At 38.7% G+C, this 21,435-nt stretch overlaps 1 protein-coding gene across 1 annotated transcript in view; it reads left to right on the top strand.

Annotated features, from left to right (window-relative positions):
• Positions 1–21,435, top strand: part of LTBP1 (latent transforming growth factor beta binding protein 1) — a 727,158-nt gene that overhangs the window by 649,441 nt on the left and 56,282 nt on the right. The window contains exons 28-32 of the mRNA XM_007938788.1: positions 6,760–6,936; positions 7,995–8,081; positions 9,944–10,072; positions 10,766–10,906; positions 12,054–12,224. Of these exons, the coding sequence (XP_007936979.1) occupies positions 6,760–6,936; positions 7,995–8,081; positions 9,944–10,072; positions 10,766–10,906; positions 12,054–12,224 (705 nt within the window). The remainder of the gene's footprint in view (positions 1–6,759; positions 6,937–7,994; positions 8,082–9,943; positions 10,073–10,765; positions 10,907–12,053; positions 12,225–21,435) is intronic.

Raw genomic sequence — 21,435 nt, 5'->3', positions numbered from 1 at the left:
CTGCCAGACTGCAGCTCCGTGTGTCTCCTTTTTTGGTAATTTCATGCAAATTCTTCTGCTAGTTGGGGTTTAGTCCACTTTTGTATCCTTCCCTTCAAGGCTCACGGAAGATTATCTTCCGTGTCTGTGTTAATTGGTTTCCCTTTTTTTTGTTGAAGAGCGTCTGTGCAGTCCTTCTGCCTAGTCCGCCATCTTGCTTGTTTTCTGAAAGTACCTTCTTTGAAAGCATTTTTTTTCTCTTGTACTTTGCCTTGTAACCTTCATTTTGACTTCTCTGCCATCTGAAGCCACTGCCTTTCTGTCATCTTCCTTTTTATTTGCATCCCTTCATATCCGACTGTTCTTCCTGTTGTCAGTGCTTCTTTCCTGAAAATGATAATGGCTTTCTCTTAAATTCCATTTAAAAATACACATATTTTGCCTCATGTTCCAAGTCCTTGAGTGAGAAAACTAGTAAAAAAAAAAAAAGAAAGAAATGCATGAACTTTCAAATTCTCTTTTCCTAGTCCTTAAAATGTTGCTCTAGAGTACTTTTTTTCTCAAAAAAAAGCATGTGATTACATAAAATGATAGTACCTGTGGCAATTTTTAAAATAAAAAAAGAATAAAACTTTTAATTGTCCTAAAATTAACTTACTGAATATTATTACCACACTCCCTGACTTTTATAAATTGATCCCTTTTTCAGGACTATAAACAGGTGTTTCATTGTGGGGAAGGGGCACTGTTTACTCACATGTGTTTGTGATGTTACTCTTTGTCCACTGTAATAATCCTGACTGCTCCAGAAGGATGTGGGGAGGATTTGCTCATAATAGCCTTCAGAACACATTGTAAATGTAAAATGAAAAAGCATTTGAAGCAAAAACAAGGGCCACTAAAAATGTTTTAGTGTCTGCTTTAACCAAAGAAGTGTTCCACATTTTCTTACCCCAACAGCAAGCCTAAGATTGGACATATTTGGAGACAGACTAAGAAGGAAACAAACCTATGAGAAAACCCCCACCTTCTTCAGTCCAGGGGAGAGGGAGTTCCCAGAAGCGGTGCAGCACCTGCAGCTCAAGCCCACATTTTCCTATTCAGAGCAAAGGAACGCCATCATGCTAGCCTGGCTCAGTCTTATGCTGAATTTCACATGGGAGTAAGAGCTAGGAAAACCATCAGGGATTATCAGTCAGCCTTCCTCAAAGAGAAAGGAGAAATAAAAAGGAAAAAAAAGGTAGTACAAAACAGACCCATGCTAGTTGACATGTTAAGAATCTGGGCCCCTTGGAGTGGGTTTTGGGAGAAGTACTGGAAATTGGACATTTGGAAACAGCCTCAGTTTTCTCTTCTGAAAAATGAGAGTGGTCTGTGCTAGGGGAAAAAAGACACCCAGATTCAGACATACTCTATAAATCAAAAACCAAACTCACTGCTGTCAAGTCAATTCGACTCACAGCGACCCCTCCTTGGGTTTCCGAGTCAATATCTCTACAGAAGTAGATTACCCAGTCTTCCTTCCAAGGAGTGGCTGGTAGGTTTGAACTGCTAGCCTTCTGGTTAGCAGTCAAATGCCTTAGGCACTACGCCACCAGAGCTCCGGACATATTCTGGAGAGACCCTTTTATTAAACCTTAGTCAGGACAATAACAAAACAAAGAAGTCATCAGAATGAGGGAAAACATCAACATGTGCACACATTAGAGAGGCCGAATGGAGTCTGCTGACTCATAACCATGGAGCTAATTATATATGATTTAAAAAAAAAATGAAGAAGAAAAGAAATCATCACAAAATCATGATTGGTGGCAGGTCATTCCATCACTGTTACAGACAGGACTACAGAAATGGGAAAAGGACTGTGATTGGGGTACATACACAGTTGCAGATTAAAAATCATTTCCTGATTGGTTCTGGGGCTACCTGGCTATGTGGTAGTTAGGGTATGTGACTCATGACCATGCTGCCTTGAGTCAAAGCTGCAAGGTGGTTACAAGACAATACCAGGACCCCAACCTTTAACTTAAATTAGATAACATGCAACTGTTTTCAGTAAAACATTAAAGACTCATACCCAGGCAAGTTCCCTAGTTCTTTGTGTAAGCATCATCTACTTTGAACCACACTCTTCCTGAAGGCAAACTGCCCTTCCCTAGATTTGCCTTGGATTTGTCTTTGCATAGCTACATTGCTGGCTTAATGATAAGAATGAACTCAAATGGCATCTGAATTTATGTCAAGGCTCAAAATGGAATTAGGGCTCCCACTGTAGACAGCAACCAAAAAACCAAGCTCGCTCCCATTGAGTCAATTCTGACTCATAACAACCCCTGTTGGGTTTTCAAGGCTATAAATCTTTACAGAAGCAGACTGCTTAATCTTTCTTCCACAGAGTGGATGGTGACTTCAAACCATCAACCTCTGGTTAGCAACCAAATGCCTTAACCAGTACACCACCAGAGGTCCTTGCAGCCTTCCTCAACCCAAGTGATTTAGAATTTAAGCTCTAATACAGCTCCATAACCTATACCATAATCTCATGAAGTTTCTCTATGGATCACATGATAAGGCCCTCTGAAAGTTCCTTCCAAAAAAACCACACATGTAAAGCCACTTCCTTGTTATCACCAGCCACAGCACTAAGATTAAAATGTCCAGATTGTTGCTTATGCACAGATGTTAAACCAGCCTCTTAACACACAAATTGAAAACGCAAATCTGAAAATACTAAAGAAATAATATATTTCTAAGGAGTCGGTGACATAGGTGGAGAATGACTAATCTTATTCATAGAATCTTTAAGAATAATAAAATTCATTCTTTTTAATGTTTGGAACTTTCTAAAACCATTGATTTGACTTTTAAAATTATTTTCCAATGGAAAAATCTCCACCCTTGGCAGCAGTGACCTAAACTCATACAGAGCTTCTTTAAAGAAATTATCTCAAATATATTTACTGGTTGTAGTTTTCCACCAATGGAAAAATGCTGTAGGAAATTTATTATGTAAAGGTTAAGAAGATAGGGAAATTACAGTTTTTCACAGAATGACCTTTGTCAACCAGTTTTTTTAAAAAGATTTGCATCTCTTTCCAGACACAGATGAGGGCCTGACTAACCCTCCATTTCAGCTGTGTCAACATTGAACTTTCAAACTGCCTGGAAAGAAAATAGGAGCAAAACTTGGAACAACCACTGTAAAACCTGAGTAATGAAAGTATATTATTGATTGTTTCCCTTATCCAATAATCTGAGAGTTTCCTTCCTAAGAAAAGGCACAACAGAAAAGTAAATTTAGTTTTAGTTTCTATGCTATACGAGCATGATGAACATTGTATGCATTAAGCCCTTTGCCATCAAGTCAATTCCGACTCATAGCAACCCTGTAGGGGTTGCCTCATAGGGTTTCCAAGACTGTAAATCTTTACGGAAGCAGACTACCTCATCTTTCTCACACAGATTGGCTGGTGGCTTTGAACCACTGACTTTTCAGTTAACAGCTGAGCACTTTACCACTGTGCTCATAACAAACATTGTAAGAAACATAAAAAAGAGAGTTTTCAGAAAAATTGATATTTATTGCCAAGCTTTGACTCAGACAGAACCTGTGGTTTGTGATTACCTATGACCATCACAGTCTTCATTGAGCTCCTACTGCCTCGTGTTCCACGTTATAATAAACACCGTGACATACCTAAAACTTTGTACATGAAGAAAAACTGTCACTGTGCACTCTGTTAACACATGCTGTCAACTTGATTTTGCAAAACTCTGGTTGTGTTGCTTGCTTGATTTATTATTCTAAATGCATCTATTAGTAGCTTGCTGTGTTTTTATACCAGCTGAATAAAATAATTGAGCACAGTTGTTAATAGTTTCTTTACTAATGTTCAAGAAGGTTTATAAATTTTTGTACAGGTTTTATGATTGAATTGATGATTTAAAATATGAGCCCTGTTGCCACGGAATGGGTTCCAACTCCTACCAACCCCATGTGTGTCAGAGTAGAACTGTGCTCCGGAGGTTTTCAGTGCTTGATTTTTTGGAAGTAGATCACCAGGCCTTTCTTCCAATACTTCCTTGTGTTCCTAATTCCCTGCCAAAGAGCTTGGAGGCCTGACTGAGGAGAATGAGCTGTCGGTGATCACTCCAAGGCAGTGGGTGAAGTGTAATTCTTCCCCCTTTACACTGACGCCAGATAGACAAGATGAAGAATGTCAGGTTTTACGCAATCTCACACAGGAGAGAATGGTTTAAAACTCCTCCGTAAACTGCAGCATAGGCTTGCATTTGTCGTCCACTAGTAACACTCATTTAGAGTGCAGGCTGAAATCTGTCAAGGATAGAAAAATCTGAAAATTAGCCAGAATCAAGTCAATAGGAGATATTTTATATTCTTTTTGATACTTAGGAGAGAAATATATCCTACAAAGTTTTGTTTGCTTGTGTTGCACATTGCATTGTGTCCCCAGAAAAATGTGTGTTCTAAATTCTAACCCTTTGCCTACAAATAGAATCCCATTTGGGAATAGGTTTTTCTTTGTTATGTTAATGAAGCCATATCAATGTAGGGTGTGTTTTAACCCAATCACTTTTTCAGATATAAAAGAGCAGATTAAACACAGAAGAAAGTGACAAATGGGGGAAGATAAATAAACGCCACTTGCAGATCTCCAAGAAACATGGAAAACATGCTAGAGAAACTGACAGAAGGATTTTCCCCAGGGAAGATAGAAAAAAAGCCTTCCTCTGGAGCCCTGCCCTAAATTCAGACTTCAAACCTCCTAAACTCTCTGGTCTGGTGGGAGCTCTGGTAGCATAGTGGCTAAGACACTTGCCTGCTAACCAGACGGCTGGCGGTTCAAACCCACCAGCCACTCCTCGGAAGGAAGGTTGGGCAATCCTACTTCCGTAGTGATACTGCCTCGGAAACCCAAGGAGGGGTCGCTATGAGTCAGGTTTGACTCGACGGCACATAACAACAACAACAACAACAACAACAAACTCTCTGGTGGCATAGTGCCTAAGGCACTTGACTGCTAACCAGAAGGCTGGTGGTTCAAACCCACCAGCCACTCCTCAGAAGGAAGGTTGGGCAATCCTACTTCCGTAGTGATACTGCCTTGGAAACCCAAGGAGGGGTCCCTATGAGTCGGGGCCAACTCGAGGGTACATAACAACAACCTCCTAAACTGTGGGAAAAAGCCACCCACTTGTGCTATTTCTTTTATAGCAGCACTAAGAAATGAACACAGCTTGTTTGCTTGTTTTTAATGGCATAGGAGAAAGGCAAGAGCAGTTAGAATTCTTATAGAATTTTTGTGAACTTGCATTTAAAAAATCTTTTTCTTTTTGATATATTAATCAAGTTTTCACAGTCAACCAAACCCTGCCAAAATAAATACATAGGAAACAATAGCAAAAATAACTCATTACATTTTTGTATAATTATCTACTAACTTAAAAAATAAACAGAAGTAGTTGTTGACATTAAAGTCTTTGTCCTCATGGGTAGATAGATTCCCTTTGTCCTTGTAGTTCTTTTGGGCCCAGGAATCTGTAACTAGTAGTGTTATAATGAAAGTACTTCATCAGAATTAATCCAAGTGGTTGTGATGACAATATACAGCTTCCTGTTTATTTTAACATAAAAACTGGTGATACATTCTAACTATGTCATAGACAGTAATTTGAATACTATTGTATATTATAGGGAGGAGATTAGACACTTTCCAAATCTAGTCTCAAAGTATTCATTATTTCTAAAATCCACAAACTTGTTCAGAAACTTCCCATCTGAATTAGATAATTTTTATTATTATTCAAAAGTGAGTGGATTTTGTTTCCATCATTTGTGTTCTTTCATTTACCTCGGGTGTCTTTTATCTCAGAGGGTTGGACTAAGTGTATTAAAATATCATTTGCTCTTCTAGGCTACACTTGAACTAGGACTAGAAAAACCAAACCAAACTCACTGCCGTTGAGTTGGATCCCACTCCTAGTCACCCTTCCTTGGGTTTCTGAGGCAGTATCACTACAGGAGTGGATTGCCCAACCTTTCTTCCAAGGATTGGCTGGTGGGTTTGAACCGCCAGCCTTCTGGTTAGCAGTCAAATGCCTTAGGCACTATGCCATTAGAAAGAGGCCTTAAAATTCTACTCTTAAGCATAGCTGGCACTTACTGTTTCATTCAATGTTATACATTTGCAATAATTTGAGTACTTTGATTTCCACTGATGAAAGGTTGTTTTATAGTTTCCAGGTTACTACTGTGTTTTCCCTGTTATCTTCTTCTGCTTTGAACTATTCAGAAAAGATGAGGAGCAATGGTTGATTCAAGTGACCATCTAAGGGTTAAATATTATGTGTGGCCCCACATCTTTGGTCAAGTGTTGGGGAAAGTTTTCATTGATTTAAGTAGGTGTTACAGCTCAGTAAAGAATGAGCCTAGGTTTGGCAGGAAAGCATATGTGGAAAATCTACTCACAGCCAAATGTACAAGAATAAAGTAATTGGTTAACATAAAAGGAAATGATTTTGACAGATTTACACTCTTGGGGTGTGAGAAATCCACCAAAATTCAGGATTCAAGTGCCTTTTCATCTTGAAGTGTAAGAATCGGACACTATAAGTGGAAAGCAGCATTCTTTCTATAAATAAAATGCTATGGAGACATCCCTTTTGTCTTTGTTTAACCATTGTGTTCTACCTTGATGCACTGTAGATAGATCTAATGTGTCTTATTAACACTCTTATTGTTTTCTGTCTTCCTTTTAGATTTAGATGTAGATCAACCCAAAGAAGAAAAGAAGGAATGCTATTACAATCTAAATGATGCCAGTCTCTGTGATAACGTCCTGGCCCCCAATGTCACCAAACAGGAGTGCTGCTGTACCTCTGGCGCTGGGTGGGGTGATAACTGTGAGATCTTCCCCTGCCCGGTCTTGGGGACTGGTAAGAATCAGCTGAGAGCTGTACTCACACTTGTGTTCGTCATGTGGTATCCATAGGCCTTGAAATGTTCTCATTTTGATGACTCCATTGAAATCTTGAAGTTATGACATTCATTGGTACCTAGTAGCATAGTCAGTTTAAAGTAAGATTATTGCTGAATTTCATTAGTGCTGGAACATTTACCCTCACTCCCCCTCAATATGAAGTCCTTGACAGAGCATACTGTCACAGTGAAATTCCATGTGATATTTTGGAAGAAAAATCATTCAACTTCATTCCATTTTTAAGTTAAAACCAATGTTTTTCACTAACAATGACAAAGCATTATCCATAACTTTGTTTTAGTTGCCATTGAGTCCCATTCATGTGACCCCAAGTATGCAGAGTAGAACTGCTCCACAGGGTTGTCATGGCTGTGACCTTACAGAAGCAGATCACCAGACCTGCCTTCCGAGGCATCTCTGGGTGGGTTCAAACTGCCAACCTTTCGACTTGTTGTTGTGTGCCATGGAGTCGATTCTGACTCATAGTGGCACTGTGGAACGTAGAACTGCCACAGAGGGCTTCCTAGGCTATAATCTTTATGGGAGCAGATCGATCACCAGGTCTTTTCTCCCATGAGACAGTTGGTGGATTCAAACCGCCATCCCTTTAGTTGGCATCCGAACACTTGACCACTGTGCCACCAGGGCTCCTTAACTATAGCTACAGCTTGTGTAGTTAAGGTGAGATTTTTCTTGATGGTTTCTTACTTTTTAAAATACTATTGAGAAGTAATGGTCATAACATCGAGTTTAAAATGAGTAAATAATGGGTGAATTACAAGGGTTTTAAAAATACATATAAATAACTTATGAAGACATTGGGTTTATTTGCACCTGATTCATAATTTTTGAGATTGTACTGAATTAGTTTCCCTGAATTAGATGGGCAGATTTGTCTTAGAGTGACTGACTCTGAGAAATGGAAATGAAAAGAAAAATGCATTCATAGAAGATACTGATTTTTTTCTTCTTCCTATTTATTTCTTTTCTTGGTTTTCTCTCTCCTGAAATCAGCTGAATTCACTGAAATGTGTCCTAAAGGGAAAGGTTTTGTCCCCGCTGGAGAATCCTCTCATGAAGTTGATGACCAGAACTATAAAGGTTAGAACCAAGCAGAAACGAATATGCAACACATGTACATGTCTGACATTCGAGTACAATCATAGGTTGATGGGTTACATGGATTTAAAGTCCCTTTATGCTATGGGAGAGGGTAGGAGAGCTCTTAATTCTACTCTTGGAAGAAGACTGTGACTGGGGAGTGAGAACACTCGAGGCTGTGTGATGTCAGTAGGGTCCTTGACCTTCTGAGCTGAAGTTTCTTCATCTCTAATATAGGAGCAATGTCTCAAGGGTTATCTAGAGGATTAAATGACATGCATAAAATAGAACATAAAAATTCTATACTTAGTAGGTATGTAATAGCTTTGCTCTTTTATTCCAGACCTATATCAGAAATCACATAAATTATGACCATATATATTGGACCATTATCATATTTGCCTTTATTGTTACCAACAAAGCTGAGATCCTTCCTTTCTCAGAAGATATCCTACTATTTCTAGGACTTCTCACTACTGACCACAGATGCATAATAAGGAATGGAAAAGATGAGAGCAAAAGTAGATGTGGTTTATGTATTTAATGCCATCTTTCTATAGTTCTGAAATAAATGTGCAGCTTCTTTATTTTGGTAAAATTTAAACCACATGTATACATTTTTCATTACTTACTCACTTTTTACATTTCCCTGATAGAGATATTATGACCTTTTTATATACAAAGTGATTTTTTTTTCCTTTACAATTTAATATCAAAAATTGCAAAGAGACTGGAAAGCAGACTATGAAAATATTTTTATTGTTCATCCATTTTTGGAAAGCTAGTCTTTTAATAATAAAGTATAATTCAGTAGTTGGATAAGAAATTCCATAGATTTATTTAAATCCATTCTGTGATTCAGTCCAATTAAATTACAAGAAGACTTGGTTTGCAATATGTCTTTAATGTTTTTTAAGTTCACAAATATCATATTCACAGGGACACAGTTAAATCTCATTTCATATTATAGAACAGAGCTCTGATATTACTGAAGAGTCATTCTCTCTTTTAGATAAAAGTAAATTTGTCCTCACTCTATCTTAGCAATACTGTAAATATTTGGAGGAGGATAGGATTCAGATCCAAACAGCCATAAATTCTAGCCTTGGCTCTGCCATTTTCTAACCATTAACTTTGAACAAGTTGTTACACGATCCTTAATTTTAAAAATGAAGACTAGGTGACATTAGCTCTAAAACATTAAGACCAATGCTGATAATAATTGTAATAAAAGCAATAAAGAACATCTTTTGAGCAATTACACATACCAGAGATGATCTCATTTAATTCTTTCGATCCTGTTGGGTAGGTGATTTTATTATCACCAATTTATAATGAGTAAACAGGCTTGAAGATGCAAAAACTCTAGATTTTATGGAGGGATGGGTCTACCAGCACCCTCAGCAATTTGTGATTTCATTAACTTATCTTTATCAGCAAAAAGAAGACTTTTGTCAAGTGCCATTAAACTCTTCTCAGGAGCTTCATTCTCAATTAGTGAATGGGCTAGAATATGCATTTACAGGAATGAACATTTCTAAAAAAGATACATTCTTTAGAGACTATCTTTGGTACCATTATGGGAATCCATAGACTATTTCATCACATATGAGGTTGTATCTCAGAAACTATATTTACAACTGTATCTTCTCTGATAATGATGAGCCACATCCAACTATGTTTCTGTGTCTTGAATTAGGCCAACTTTAAGAATTTTATATTGCCATGTCTATAAGAGTCTCTGGGCATTTAAACAATATTATTATATCTTAACCTGTAGCCCAGTAACATTTACACCTTCTTTTCACCTGAGAGAACTCAAACCTAGCTCCTCTTTGTGTTTCTCATTTGCTCACCCATAGATGCAGATGAATGCTTACTCTTTGGACAGGAAATCTGCAAAAATGGCTTCTGTTTGAACACTCAGCCTGGCTATGAATGCTACTGTAAGCAAGGGACATACTATGATCCTGTTAAATTGCAATGCTTTGGTAAGTTTTAAGAGGCTATATTATGGTGCATTGTAAAAAAATACAGATGGAGAAAAAAATAAGTAAATCTATGCAGTAAAAATGATTTCTTTAAATCAGTCGTGTTGAAAAGATCTGTACGTGTTTTATGGATCTTTTTCTTGAGCATGATTTAAGAAAATGAAAACCTTCCAACTACTACTTGAGTGGATTTCATGCAAAGAGTTAATATTCAATGTGGAATTACACTTCAGCTCGCTGGTATAACTGAAGGATTCTTTTGGTTTGTGGAACCTCCTGTTTCATCACTCACACCATGCAAGTGAAAGTCGTTTTTAAATACTGACCCAGACTTTAATGCTTAAGCAGAAAACCATATACACCAGGCAAAAACACATAGCAAAAATAAATATTTTTAAAACTATCATAAAGAAGCATTTTATCTTAAATTTCTAAATGTATTCTGTCTATAGATGTTTCCTTTGTTTAATGTCAGTGGCAGCAGTGGCAGTGTTGTTTTTTTTCTAATCAATACAACTTAGATTTTTATAATCAGAACTATTCTGTTTTGGATGAGTACATGTAGCTTATTAAAAGGTGGCAGCCCCTGAAATCTGGACTCAATTTAGCAATGTGTAAAGTTTGTTGAGTGTGTGAGATACAACTGATTGCTGATTTTCTTTAGTTGTGGTTTTTGTTTTGTTTTCTTTTAAGATATGGATGAATGTCAAGACCCCAACAGTTGTATCGATGGCCAGTGTATTAATACAGAAGGTTCTTATAATTGCTTCTGTACCCATCCAATGGTCCTAGATGCTTCAGAAAAGAGGTGTATACGGCCAGCTGAATCAAACGGTATGTTTGGATGTGAGGTACAGACCTGTGTCCAAATAAATAGCATAAGATTTTTCTTCTGAGCTAGCAGAAAATAGAAAAACTGATTTCTTAGATGTTTTGAAATAATTTTAAATGAGATGCTAAGATAAATGGTAAAAAGATGCATGGTCATATCATCAAAATGTGGATGACATTTTAATGTCCTAAACATAACTCATTTAGCAAACAATGAAATAGGGAGTGGCTGAGCAGATGGCAAAAGCTGTTCTATACCTGAGAGTTCATTGTACTTAATCTCTAGAGGCAGCTGAAGAAGATACAAGTTCAGGGAAAGGTAATTAGGTTGCTTAACTGGAGATGAGAGCATGGATGAGACTAGGCAGAATAGAGTGTGGAGTTAGACAAGGAAGTGGAGAATCCTAAGGTTCATTGATAAACAACAAAACCCATTGCCATCAAGTCGCTTCCAACTCCTAGCTACCCATAGGATTTCCAAGGCTGTAAATATTTATGGAAGTAGATTGCTTCATCTTCCTCCCATAGAAGGGCTGGTGGGTTTGAACTGCTTACCTCTGGTTAGCAGCCAAATCCCTTACCCACTGCACCACCAGAGCATTGTCAGGAATCCTTATTGATCCACAATGAGGTGAGGTGCCACTGAAGGCTGGCATAATTGATCAGGCAATTCATCACATTCAGCAAACTGCCTTGGATGAAGTCAATTGAAAGTGTTCTCAGATGGAATGTCACTAGTCCAGGGCTCTGGCAGATGAAGTGGGTGAGAAAGCATGTATCTAAAAATGTTCATAAAGAAATGGGATTTGACAGAAGACTAAATGTGAAAAAGCAAAGATTAGAAGAAGACACCCATCAGGATTATAAAGTATAGGCAAGATAGTGAGGGCATTTTGTATAATGGAGAAAAGCTATAAAGAGAATTTAATGAGAACACGATGGGCAGGCTGAATTTCAGCTAATGGAATGACACCCACTTGGAGATGACAGAGGTTTGATCCAGGGAACGATCAGGCTGGATTTAGACTTTTACTTGGAAGTTACTCATAGAAATTGGGATGGAAACTTTGAGACTCTCTGGCTACCACCACAATGTTTATGAAATAGGAATAACAGTGCAATTGTCATGGAACCATGTCTTCCCTTTCAGAACAAATTGAAGAAACTGATGTCTACCAGGATCTGTGCTGGGAACATCTGAGTGATGAATATGTGTGTAGCCGGCCGCTTGTTGGCAAGCAGACCACCTACACAGAGTGCTGCTGTTTATATGGAGAGGCCTGGGGCATGCAGTGTGCCCTCTGCCCCATGAAGGATTCAGGTAAGACTTCATCTAGTTCCTCCTGCAGGAGGCCTTTTGAAACAGGTTCTTCCCGACTCTTTTGGAGCCTGAGAATTACCTTTTTACTCCTGTATCTCCATCCTCACTCCTCATACCTTATTTTCATCAGCTGTGTGTGTATGTGTGTGTGTGTATGTGTAGGAAACAAGCAGAATTACATCAACATCTGGCTTATGGTTTACCTTCAGTCTAGACCCTGTCATTAATTTTTGAAACTCTCATTCCATTTCCCCAAAGAATGGTAAGTGACCCAAAGCAATGTTACGTAACTTAGCCATCAGTGGTGCTGGTCTTTAGAATTTATAGATCCCGATATTTCCTTATTTATTTATTTATTATAATCTTTCCCATTCCTATCAGGTCCTACTCAGAGCAAAAAGTATTACAGTAGAGACCATAGAAAACTTTTGTAGGTGAGAGTCCAGATTTTTATGCCAACTTCTTTGTGAAAGATGTGAGAAAGGGATTGAAGCAATACAGAAGGACAGTAGAAAGTAAGTGAAAAAGTATTTGAACAAATTTCCTTTCCTTTCAGGTTATAAATCTGGGGTTAAACCTTTGGTCAAATGGAAAAAAATGGGACAGCCCAAGTTTGCTATTTTTTCCCCCTTCCTAGTGTTTGGAGGAGGATTGGGTTCTTGGCTATTTGGTGACAGTTGAGTTGTGTACTGATTGTATATCTCTTCCTACTTACTGCTTATTAAAAGAAAGCGCTCAAAACTGGTATGCCACTTTGTCTTTGGCTCTGAGGTTGATTTTTAAAACTAGAAACATAGTGTGTGGGTATAAGCTGAAGAAGTTTTTAATGAACATATTCTCAGAATAGGCAAAGAGGAAGAATTGCTTGAAAAGAGAAAATGCATTACTTTTAGTTAAAGTATTCTTTTTAAGCTATTTAGTAAATTAGCTTGCAGCTTACAAATAACTAAAATATAAGAAGAAAATAACTTGGAATGCTATAAGAAGAAAATGAATAGCAAAGGATAAAGAGCAAATACATAAGGCAATGATGGCAGCCCAGAATTGGAAAGATGGTGGATTCTAGGACCAGATAGGCTGGTTTCCAACACTGCCTAAAGCCACTGTGTGATGGTAAGAATAATTTCACCTTCTAAAGGTTATTTGTAAAATTGAGGCATTAGCACCTATCCTGTTGAGTTGTTGTAACTATAGGAAAGATGTAGGCAGAGCAGGCAACGGGAAGTATAATTACCAGCATTGCTGTTGTCTCTGTGGCAGGAGAAGGAAATGAAATCAGTAAGAAATGACTACACTGGGGCTTGAATAATTTTTTCCCTGTTCTGAGACTGCAACTCCTTTTCATTTGTGCAGTTCTTTTTATTTTTTTAATATTTTCAATAATGTCATACTGAAAAATTGAAATAATTATGTCTCCTTTCACCTGCCCTATCACAGTGGAACTCTACTCCTTAAAGTGTCCACTCTTAACAGCTTGTTTTAAACATCTTAGCCTTTCCCACATTCCCATGTAAGTTACTGTTTTATATATATATAATATGTAACTATGAGTAGAACCAACTCAACGGTAGTGAGTTTGGTTTCTTTGGTTTGGTGTATTAGTTATTGTAATATATTTCTATGTAAGCAAAATATTTAAATCTCAACTCTCTATCACTGATCTAAGGCACATTATTTTTCTTTTCTTTTACACTTCACCTTTGAAATTGGGGGGCATTTTACAATTGATGGGAATCTAGTAATGGCCACAAAAGAGCTCTGGTGGTGTAGTGCTTAAGGCATTCAGTTGCTAACCAAAAGGTCAGTGGTTCAAACCCACCAGCTGCTTTGTAGAAGAAAGATAAGGCAGTCTGCTTCCTAAAACTTTACAGCCTTGGAAACCCAGTGAGGGTCATTATGAGTCAGAATCAACTCAATGGCAGTGAGTTTGGCTTTTTTTGGTGGGCAATGGCCACAAGGCTGTTTTTCCCCCCACATTTTAACATCTATTAAATCAGGTTGGATTTTACCATTTATGGCATTTAAGAAATGATGAAATATGGTAACTTTAAAATGGCTACCTAGATTTTGTTTCTGGTTGTGTGTGTGTGTGTGTGTGTGTGTGTTATAACTTCTTATTGTGATTTGGGTGAAAGTTTACAGAGCAAATTGGTTTACCACTCAACAATTCATACACATTTTGTTTTGTGGCATTGATTGCAATCCCCACAATACAGCACTTACTTCTTGTGTCTGCTGTTTCCATTCATCCTTCTTTCCTATCTTTCCTGCCTTTTGAGCTTTTTCCCTAGGCAAATGCTGCCCTTTGGATCTTATATGGTTGATTGCTCTAGGAAGTTCATACCTCTTTGGTGTTACTGTTCACTTTATAGGCCTGCCTATCTAAAACCAGTTAATACTATTACTATTCAAATTGATGCATCAACCACCAAAGCCAAAGATGAGGAAATTGAAGATTTCTACCAACTTTTGCAGTCTGAAATTGACTGAACATGCAATAAAGTTGTGTTGATTATCATTGATAACTGGAATGCAAAAGTTTGGAAACAAAGAGTTACTGATAGTTGGAAAATACAGCCTTGATGATAGAAATAACACTGGAGATCGCATGATAGAATTTTGCAAGACCAGTGATTTATTCATTGCAAATACCTTTTTTCAGTAACAGACGCAATGGCTACAGATATGGACTTCACCAAAAGGAATACACAGGAATCAGATTGACTACATCTGTGGCAAGAGACAATGTAGAGGTTCAGTATCCTCAGCCAAAACAAGGCCAGGAGCTGATTGTGGAACAGACCATGAACTGCTAATAAGCATGTTCAAGTTGAAGTTGAAGACAATTAAAACAAGTCCACAAGAGCCAAAATATGACCTTGATGATATCCCTCCTGAATTTAGAGACCATCTAAAGAATAGATTTGATACACTGAACAACAATGCCCAAAAACCAGAGGAACTGTGGGATGACACCAAGAACATCATCCATGAAGAAAACAAGAGATCATTAAAAAGACAAGACAGGAAGAAAAGACCAAAATGGATGTCAGAAGAGACTCTGAAAGTTCCTCTTGAGTGGAGAGTATCTAAAGCAAATGAAAGAAATGACAAGATAAAAGAGCTAAACAGATTTCAAAGAGCAGCTCAAGAAGACAAAGCCAATTACTATAAGGAAATGTGCAAAGACCTAGAGTTAGAAAACTCAAAGGGAAGAACATGCTCAGCATTTCTCAAGCTGAGAGAACTGAAGAAAAAATTTAAGCCTCGAGTTGCAATACTGAAAGATTCAATGGGCAAAATATTGAATGATGCAGGAAGCATCAAAAAAAGATGGAAGGAAACCACAGAGTCACTGTACCAAAAAGAATTGGTCGATGTTCATCCATTTCAGGAGGTGGCATATGATCAAGAACCAATGGTATTGAAGAAAGAAGTCAAAGCTGCACTGAAATGCAAGCTAGATTCAGAAGAGGACGTGAAACAGGGATATCATTGCTGATGTCAGATGGATATTAGCTGAAAGCAAAGAACACCAGAAGGATGTTTACTTATATTTTGTTGACTATGCAAAAGCATTAAATTGTGTGGAACATAACAAATTATGGATAACATTGAGAAGAATGGGGATTCCAGAACACTTGATTGTTTAGAATACTCATGAGGAACCTGTACATAGATCAGGAGGCTGTCACTCAAACAGAACAAGGAAATATTGCATGTTTCGAAAACAAGAAGGGAGTTCATCAAGGTTGTATTCTTTCACCATGCTTAGTTAATCTATATGCTGAGCAGATAATCTGAGAAGCTAGACTATATGAAGAAGTGTGGCATCAGGATTGGAGGAAGGCTCATTAACAACCTACGATATGCAGATGACACAACTTTGCTTGCTGAAAGTGAGGATGACTTGAAGCCCTTACTGATGAAGCACTTACATCTGCAGTACAGATTACACCTTAATAATAATTAAAAAAAAAATCCTCACAACTGGTCCAATGAATAGCTTCATGATAAATGGAGAAAAGATTGAAGTTGTCAAGGACTTCATATTACTTGGTTCTACAATCAACAGCAATGGAAGCAGCAGTCAAGACTTCAGACAACATATTGCATTGGGCAGATCTGCTGTAAAAGACCTCTTTCAGGTGATGAAGAGCAAAGATGTCTCCTTGAAGAGTAAGGTGCACCTAACCCAAGTCATGGTATTTTCAGTCACCTCTTATGCATGTGAGAGCTGGACAGTGAATAAGGAAGACTGAAGAAGAGTTGATGCTTTTGAGTTGTAGGGTTGGAGAAGAATGCTAAGAGTACCACAGTCTGCTAAAAGGACTAATAAATCTTTCCTGGAATAAGTGCAGCTGGAATGCTCCTTGAAAGCGAGAATGGTCAGACTTTGTCTCACTTACTTTGATCGTGTTGTCAGAAGGAAGGAACTACTCCCTTGAGAAGGCTATTATGCTTGGTAAGGTGGAGGGTCAAAGAAGAAGGGGAAGGCCCTCAACGAGATGGATAGACACAGTGGCTGAAGCAATGGGCTCAGGTATAGCAAGGATCGTGAGGCTGGCACAGGACCAGGCAGTGTTTCGTTCTGTTCTGCATGGGGTCGCTGTGGATCAGAGATAACTTGATAACACCTAACAACAACAACATCATTTAGCTGAAAGTTGAACCATGGAGGTGAATTCAGTTTGAGGCCTGAAGGATATCTAAGGGCCATCGTCCCAGGGATTCTACCAGTCTCTGTCATAACAATAAGTTTGGTCTTTTTTATGGTTTTGAGTTTTGTTCCACATTTTTCTCCCTCTCGATCCAGGACCTTCTATTGTGATCCCTATAGAGTGGTCAGCAGTGGTAGCCAGGCACTATCTAGTTCTTTTGGTCTCAGGGTTGTGGAGGCTAGGGTACACATGCTCCATTAGCACAGATTATAGATACACTGTGTTTTTTCAGCCAGTACTCCACTGATGGACATTTGACCTGTTCTCCCCCCATACCCTGTCTTACTCCCTACTTCAATACTGATTTTCATATTAGAAACGATGCTTCAATAAACATCCATATATGTGTCTTAAGTATACCTGTGTAGTCTCATTGCTAGCCAGAAGGTTGGTGGATCAAACCCACCAGCCACTCTGTGGAGGGAAGACTGGGCAATCTACTTTTGTAAAGATTTACAGCCTCAGAAGCCCAATGAGGGTCACTATGAGGCAGAATCGACTCAGTGGCAATGGGTTTTTTTTTTTTTTTTTTTTTAGTGCAATTAATTTTCTTTCATATGACTCTTCTGGCTCCAGGTGTATAATTTTCCCATAATGATTGATATGGTGCAATCTTGAAAAACATTGGTCAGTTTGTTATCTGCCTAAGTGGCTTGAAGGTATTGGTTGGTTTACTATCTGCATAAGCAGCTTGCAGGGATTGGTTGGTTTATTATCCATATAAGAGGCTTAAAAATCTACCCAATAGGCTTGGTCAGTTTCTGATCCCCCTAGAGATTGGTTTGTTTATAAAAACCATACCCTGAAATTGACAAGGAGTTTTCCTATATAGACAGCCAATCTCAACAGAACTTTTATGAAAAAGCCAGGAGGAAAATGAGTCCTTTGGACATGGGGCCTGTGCTGAGAACCTCCTAAAACCAAAACCAAACTCACTGCCATTGAGTCAATGCTGACTCATCACAACCCCTGCTGGGTTTCCAAGGCAGTAAATCTTTACAGAAGTAGATTACCCACTCTTCCTTACATGGAGTGGCTGGTGGGTTTGAACCACCAACCTTCTGGTTAGCAGTCAAATGCCTTAGGCACTATGCTACCAGAGCTCTCCTAGAAGAGCTGTAATACAGATAAAAGGCTCTAACACTGATATAGCAATATTAACTGAGCTGTTAACACTGAAGACTGAGAAAAACACCAGCAACCACAGCAGAGCCAAGTGGCAGACAGAAGGCGACATATGCCACAACACTGGCTGATGGTGGTGATGGGTAAGGTCATTCCTTGGAGAAGATGGTGGCAATGCATGAGTTGGTCCATGGAGTAGAGTTGGGCACCTCTGGTCAGGAAGTTGCCAATGGAACTGGGTCCCTCCAGGCACGAGGTCTCCAACAGAGCAGAGCCTTAGGCATATACTGTACAGGGATAGGTTACCCATAAATGTTTTGCCTCAAGAATAGTCATAATGCTGGCCTAATCCTGGCATTGGCCTAGAGATGTTCCGAAGATGCTGATTGAAAGCCAGACCAACAAGCACAGGCAGCCAGACCCAGTTGAGAAAAGTGATAGAGAAGAAGGAGAAAGAAAATGAATACAGGCATGCCACACCTTGACTTGACAACATGCCTGCCAAGAGAAAGAGAGACATTTGCTGATAGCTGGTCCACAGTGTGCCTACCCAGCAACACAGAAATGGACACGGATACTCTGAGAAACATGAACATTCTGCTTTTATAGACGTTAAGTGGGTTCTTCTCCTACTATGATAAGTGAGGTATTCAGAGGTAGAGGGGATTGGTTTACCTCAGATCTGTTCCTATTATTTCCTGTTTGTCTTCTATAAATATAGTAACATTTTTTAATTGCCAATACTGTGTAAGTGTCTTGGGTGTATGACCTAATCAGATCGAATAGTAGAGTCCTTATTCTCGCAGTCTCATACTGCTGGGGCTTTAGAGTACAAACTGTATATATGGACATATGCACACAGCTCAACCTGCAAGAGTGACTTAGTCAGAAATTCCTATAAATGAAAATACTAGGTCAAGAAGTTGCATTTTATATTTACTATATGTTATTGTTGTTATGTGCTGTCAATTTGGACCCAACTCATAGCAACCCCTCCTTGGGTTGCTCAGGCAGTATTGCTACGGAAGTAGATTGCCCAACCTTCCTTCTGAGGAGTGGTTGGTCAAGTGCCTTAGACACTATGCTACCAGAGCTCATTTACTATATGACTCTCCAAAAATATTGTACATGTTCACACTTGCATAGGCAATGTTCAAATTGCCTCTTTCTTCGTGCTTTTCTACCACTGTATAGCCTCAGTCTTAAAAATTATTTCCATCAGATGTGTTAAAATGTATATTACATGCATTTCCTGGCTGGTGGTTCAAACCCACCAGCCACTCCTTGGAAGGAAGGTTGGGCAATCTACTTCTGTAGTGAATACTGCCTCGGAAACTCAAGGAGTGGTCCCTATGAGTCGGGGCCGACTCGAAGGCACATAACAACAACAGCAACGTCAGTTTTCAGCTCATAGTGATCCCATGTGACAGAATAGAATTTCCCCATACAGTTTTCTAGGCTGTATTCTTTACAGGAGCAGAACACCAGGTTTTTCTCCCATGGAGCTGTTGGGTGTGTTCAAATCCCCAACCTTTCTGATAGCAGCCCAGCCCTTAACCATTGTATCATCAGTGTCCCTTCCCACCCAAACTTATTGCCATCAAATCAGTTACAACTCATAGTAACCTGATGTTGTTGTTGTTGTTATGTGTCGTGGAGTCAGCCCCGACTCATAGAGACCCCTCCTTGGGTTTCTGAGGCAGTATCACTACGGAAGTAGATTGCCCAACCTTCCTTCTGAGGAGTGGCTGGTGGGTTTGAACCGCCAGCCTCCTGGTTAGCAGTCAAGTGCCTTAGGCACTATGCTACCAGAGCTCCTAGCAACCTGATAGGAGAGAGTAAAACTGCCCCACAGCGTTTCCAAGGCTGTAAATATTTAGTGAAGCAGACGGCTTCATCTTTCTGCCACAGAGTGCTGGTAGGTTCAGACCACTGACCTTTTAGTTAGCAGCCAAACTTGTTATCCACTGCTCGACCAGAGCTCCACAGTGCTCCATGCATTTCTCTTAGTCCTAGTGAATTTGAGGGTCTTTTCCATGTTTATGGGTAATTTCGAGTACTTTGTCAGTGAATTGTTAATCATATCATTTGCCCATTTATTTTTGTTGGGCTCTGTGTCTTTTTCTTACTGATTTGTATGAGCTTTGTACATATTCTGTTTACAACTACCTAACATTTTAGTTATGATATGCATATTGTTATGGAATCTCCTTTATGAATGGTCTGCATGCACTTGCATTTCATTCCTTCCCTGTCCTGAACCTGTGATGTTCATGTGAATCTGACAAGCCCATGCCTCTGAAAGCCAAATTTAATTGTCTAGCTTTTTAAAAGAATATTCATATATTTTTTCTGTTGGAGTGAATTTTAGGATATTGTACCAATTACTAATTTTCAACTTGAGATTTTAGGAAGTAAACTTTCAAATTTAAATTCAAGCAAATACAAAGAAAAATATACAACATTTTTAAGAGACTAAGGAGTTAAAGAAAAAATATTACTATATGCCAAGTTAAAAAAAAAAAACTAGTATAATTGCTAATCTATTTCTAGTTTGTATATGCACAGTAGTTAAGTTCTCCAAAAAGAATCTCTAGTGCATATAGTCAACCAAATTCTCAAAATCAGTTGCTTTCAATCTTTTAAGCAACTGAGTTATTATTTTTACTAATAATATATAATTCATTATGTAGACAAATTCATTAAAATCAAACATGTTGGGAAGTACTCCAGAATTTAAGGGAAGGCTTGCTGAAAATCACTGCCTTAAAGTGCATTTGTTAAAGTATAGAAATTATTTGGATAGCCCAGAAGGAGTATAGCTTTTACTTCACTAAAATTATGGATCTAGATCTAGACTTAGAGATCATCCCTTCTGAATTCAAAGAGGAGTCTACACAGAAGGTAAGCAGTTTGCCAGAGGTCCTATGACTAGTTAGCATGCCCTAGATTAGCATCTGTTCTCCTCATCAGTTACTACACCAAGTCATCTCCTGTTGAGCACATTTCTTCTGAAAATAATAACAAAGAAGACCCAGAGCCTGGAATGAAGTATGTGGGGTCTGTAGCCAAGTTGTCTGGGTTTGAATCCTGGTTTGGTGCTCCTTATCTCTAAGACGTTGTTACTTCATCTCTTTATGCCTTAATTTCCTTCTGTGGAGATTAGCATAATAATATCATATCATCTCCAAGTGGTAGATGATAATGGTTGCTGTGAGATTTGAGGCTGCGCCACTGGTGTTTCAAACCCAGTGGAGTGTACCTGTTGCACAGGTATCAGCCCGCCTTGCAGACTGAGACAGACTAGGAAGAAGGAGGAGGCAATCTACTTCTCAAAGAACTGGCCAGGGAAAACCTTATGAATA

This window comes from Orycteropus afer, unplaced genomic scaffold, assembly GCF_000298275.1.
Source record: "Orycteropus afer afer isolate SDZICR_OR568_19922 unplaced genomic scaffold, OryAfe1.0 scaffold00054, whole genome shotgun sequence".
NCBI lineage: Eukaryota > Metazoa > Chordata > Mammalia > Tubulidentata > Orycteropodidae > Orycteropus > Orycteropus afer.
The sequence above is the reverse complement of the archived record's forward strand: the minus strand, read 5'-3'. Positions and strand labels throughout refer to the sequence as shown.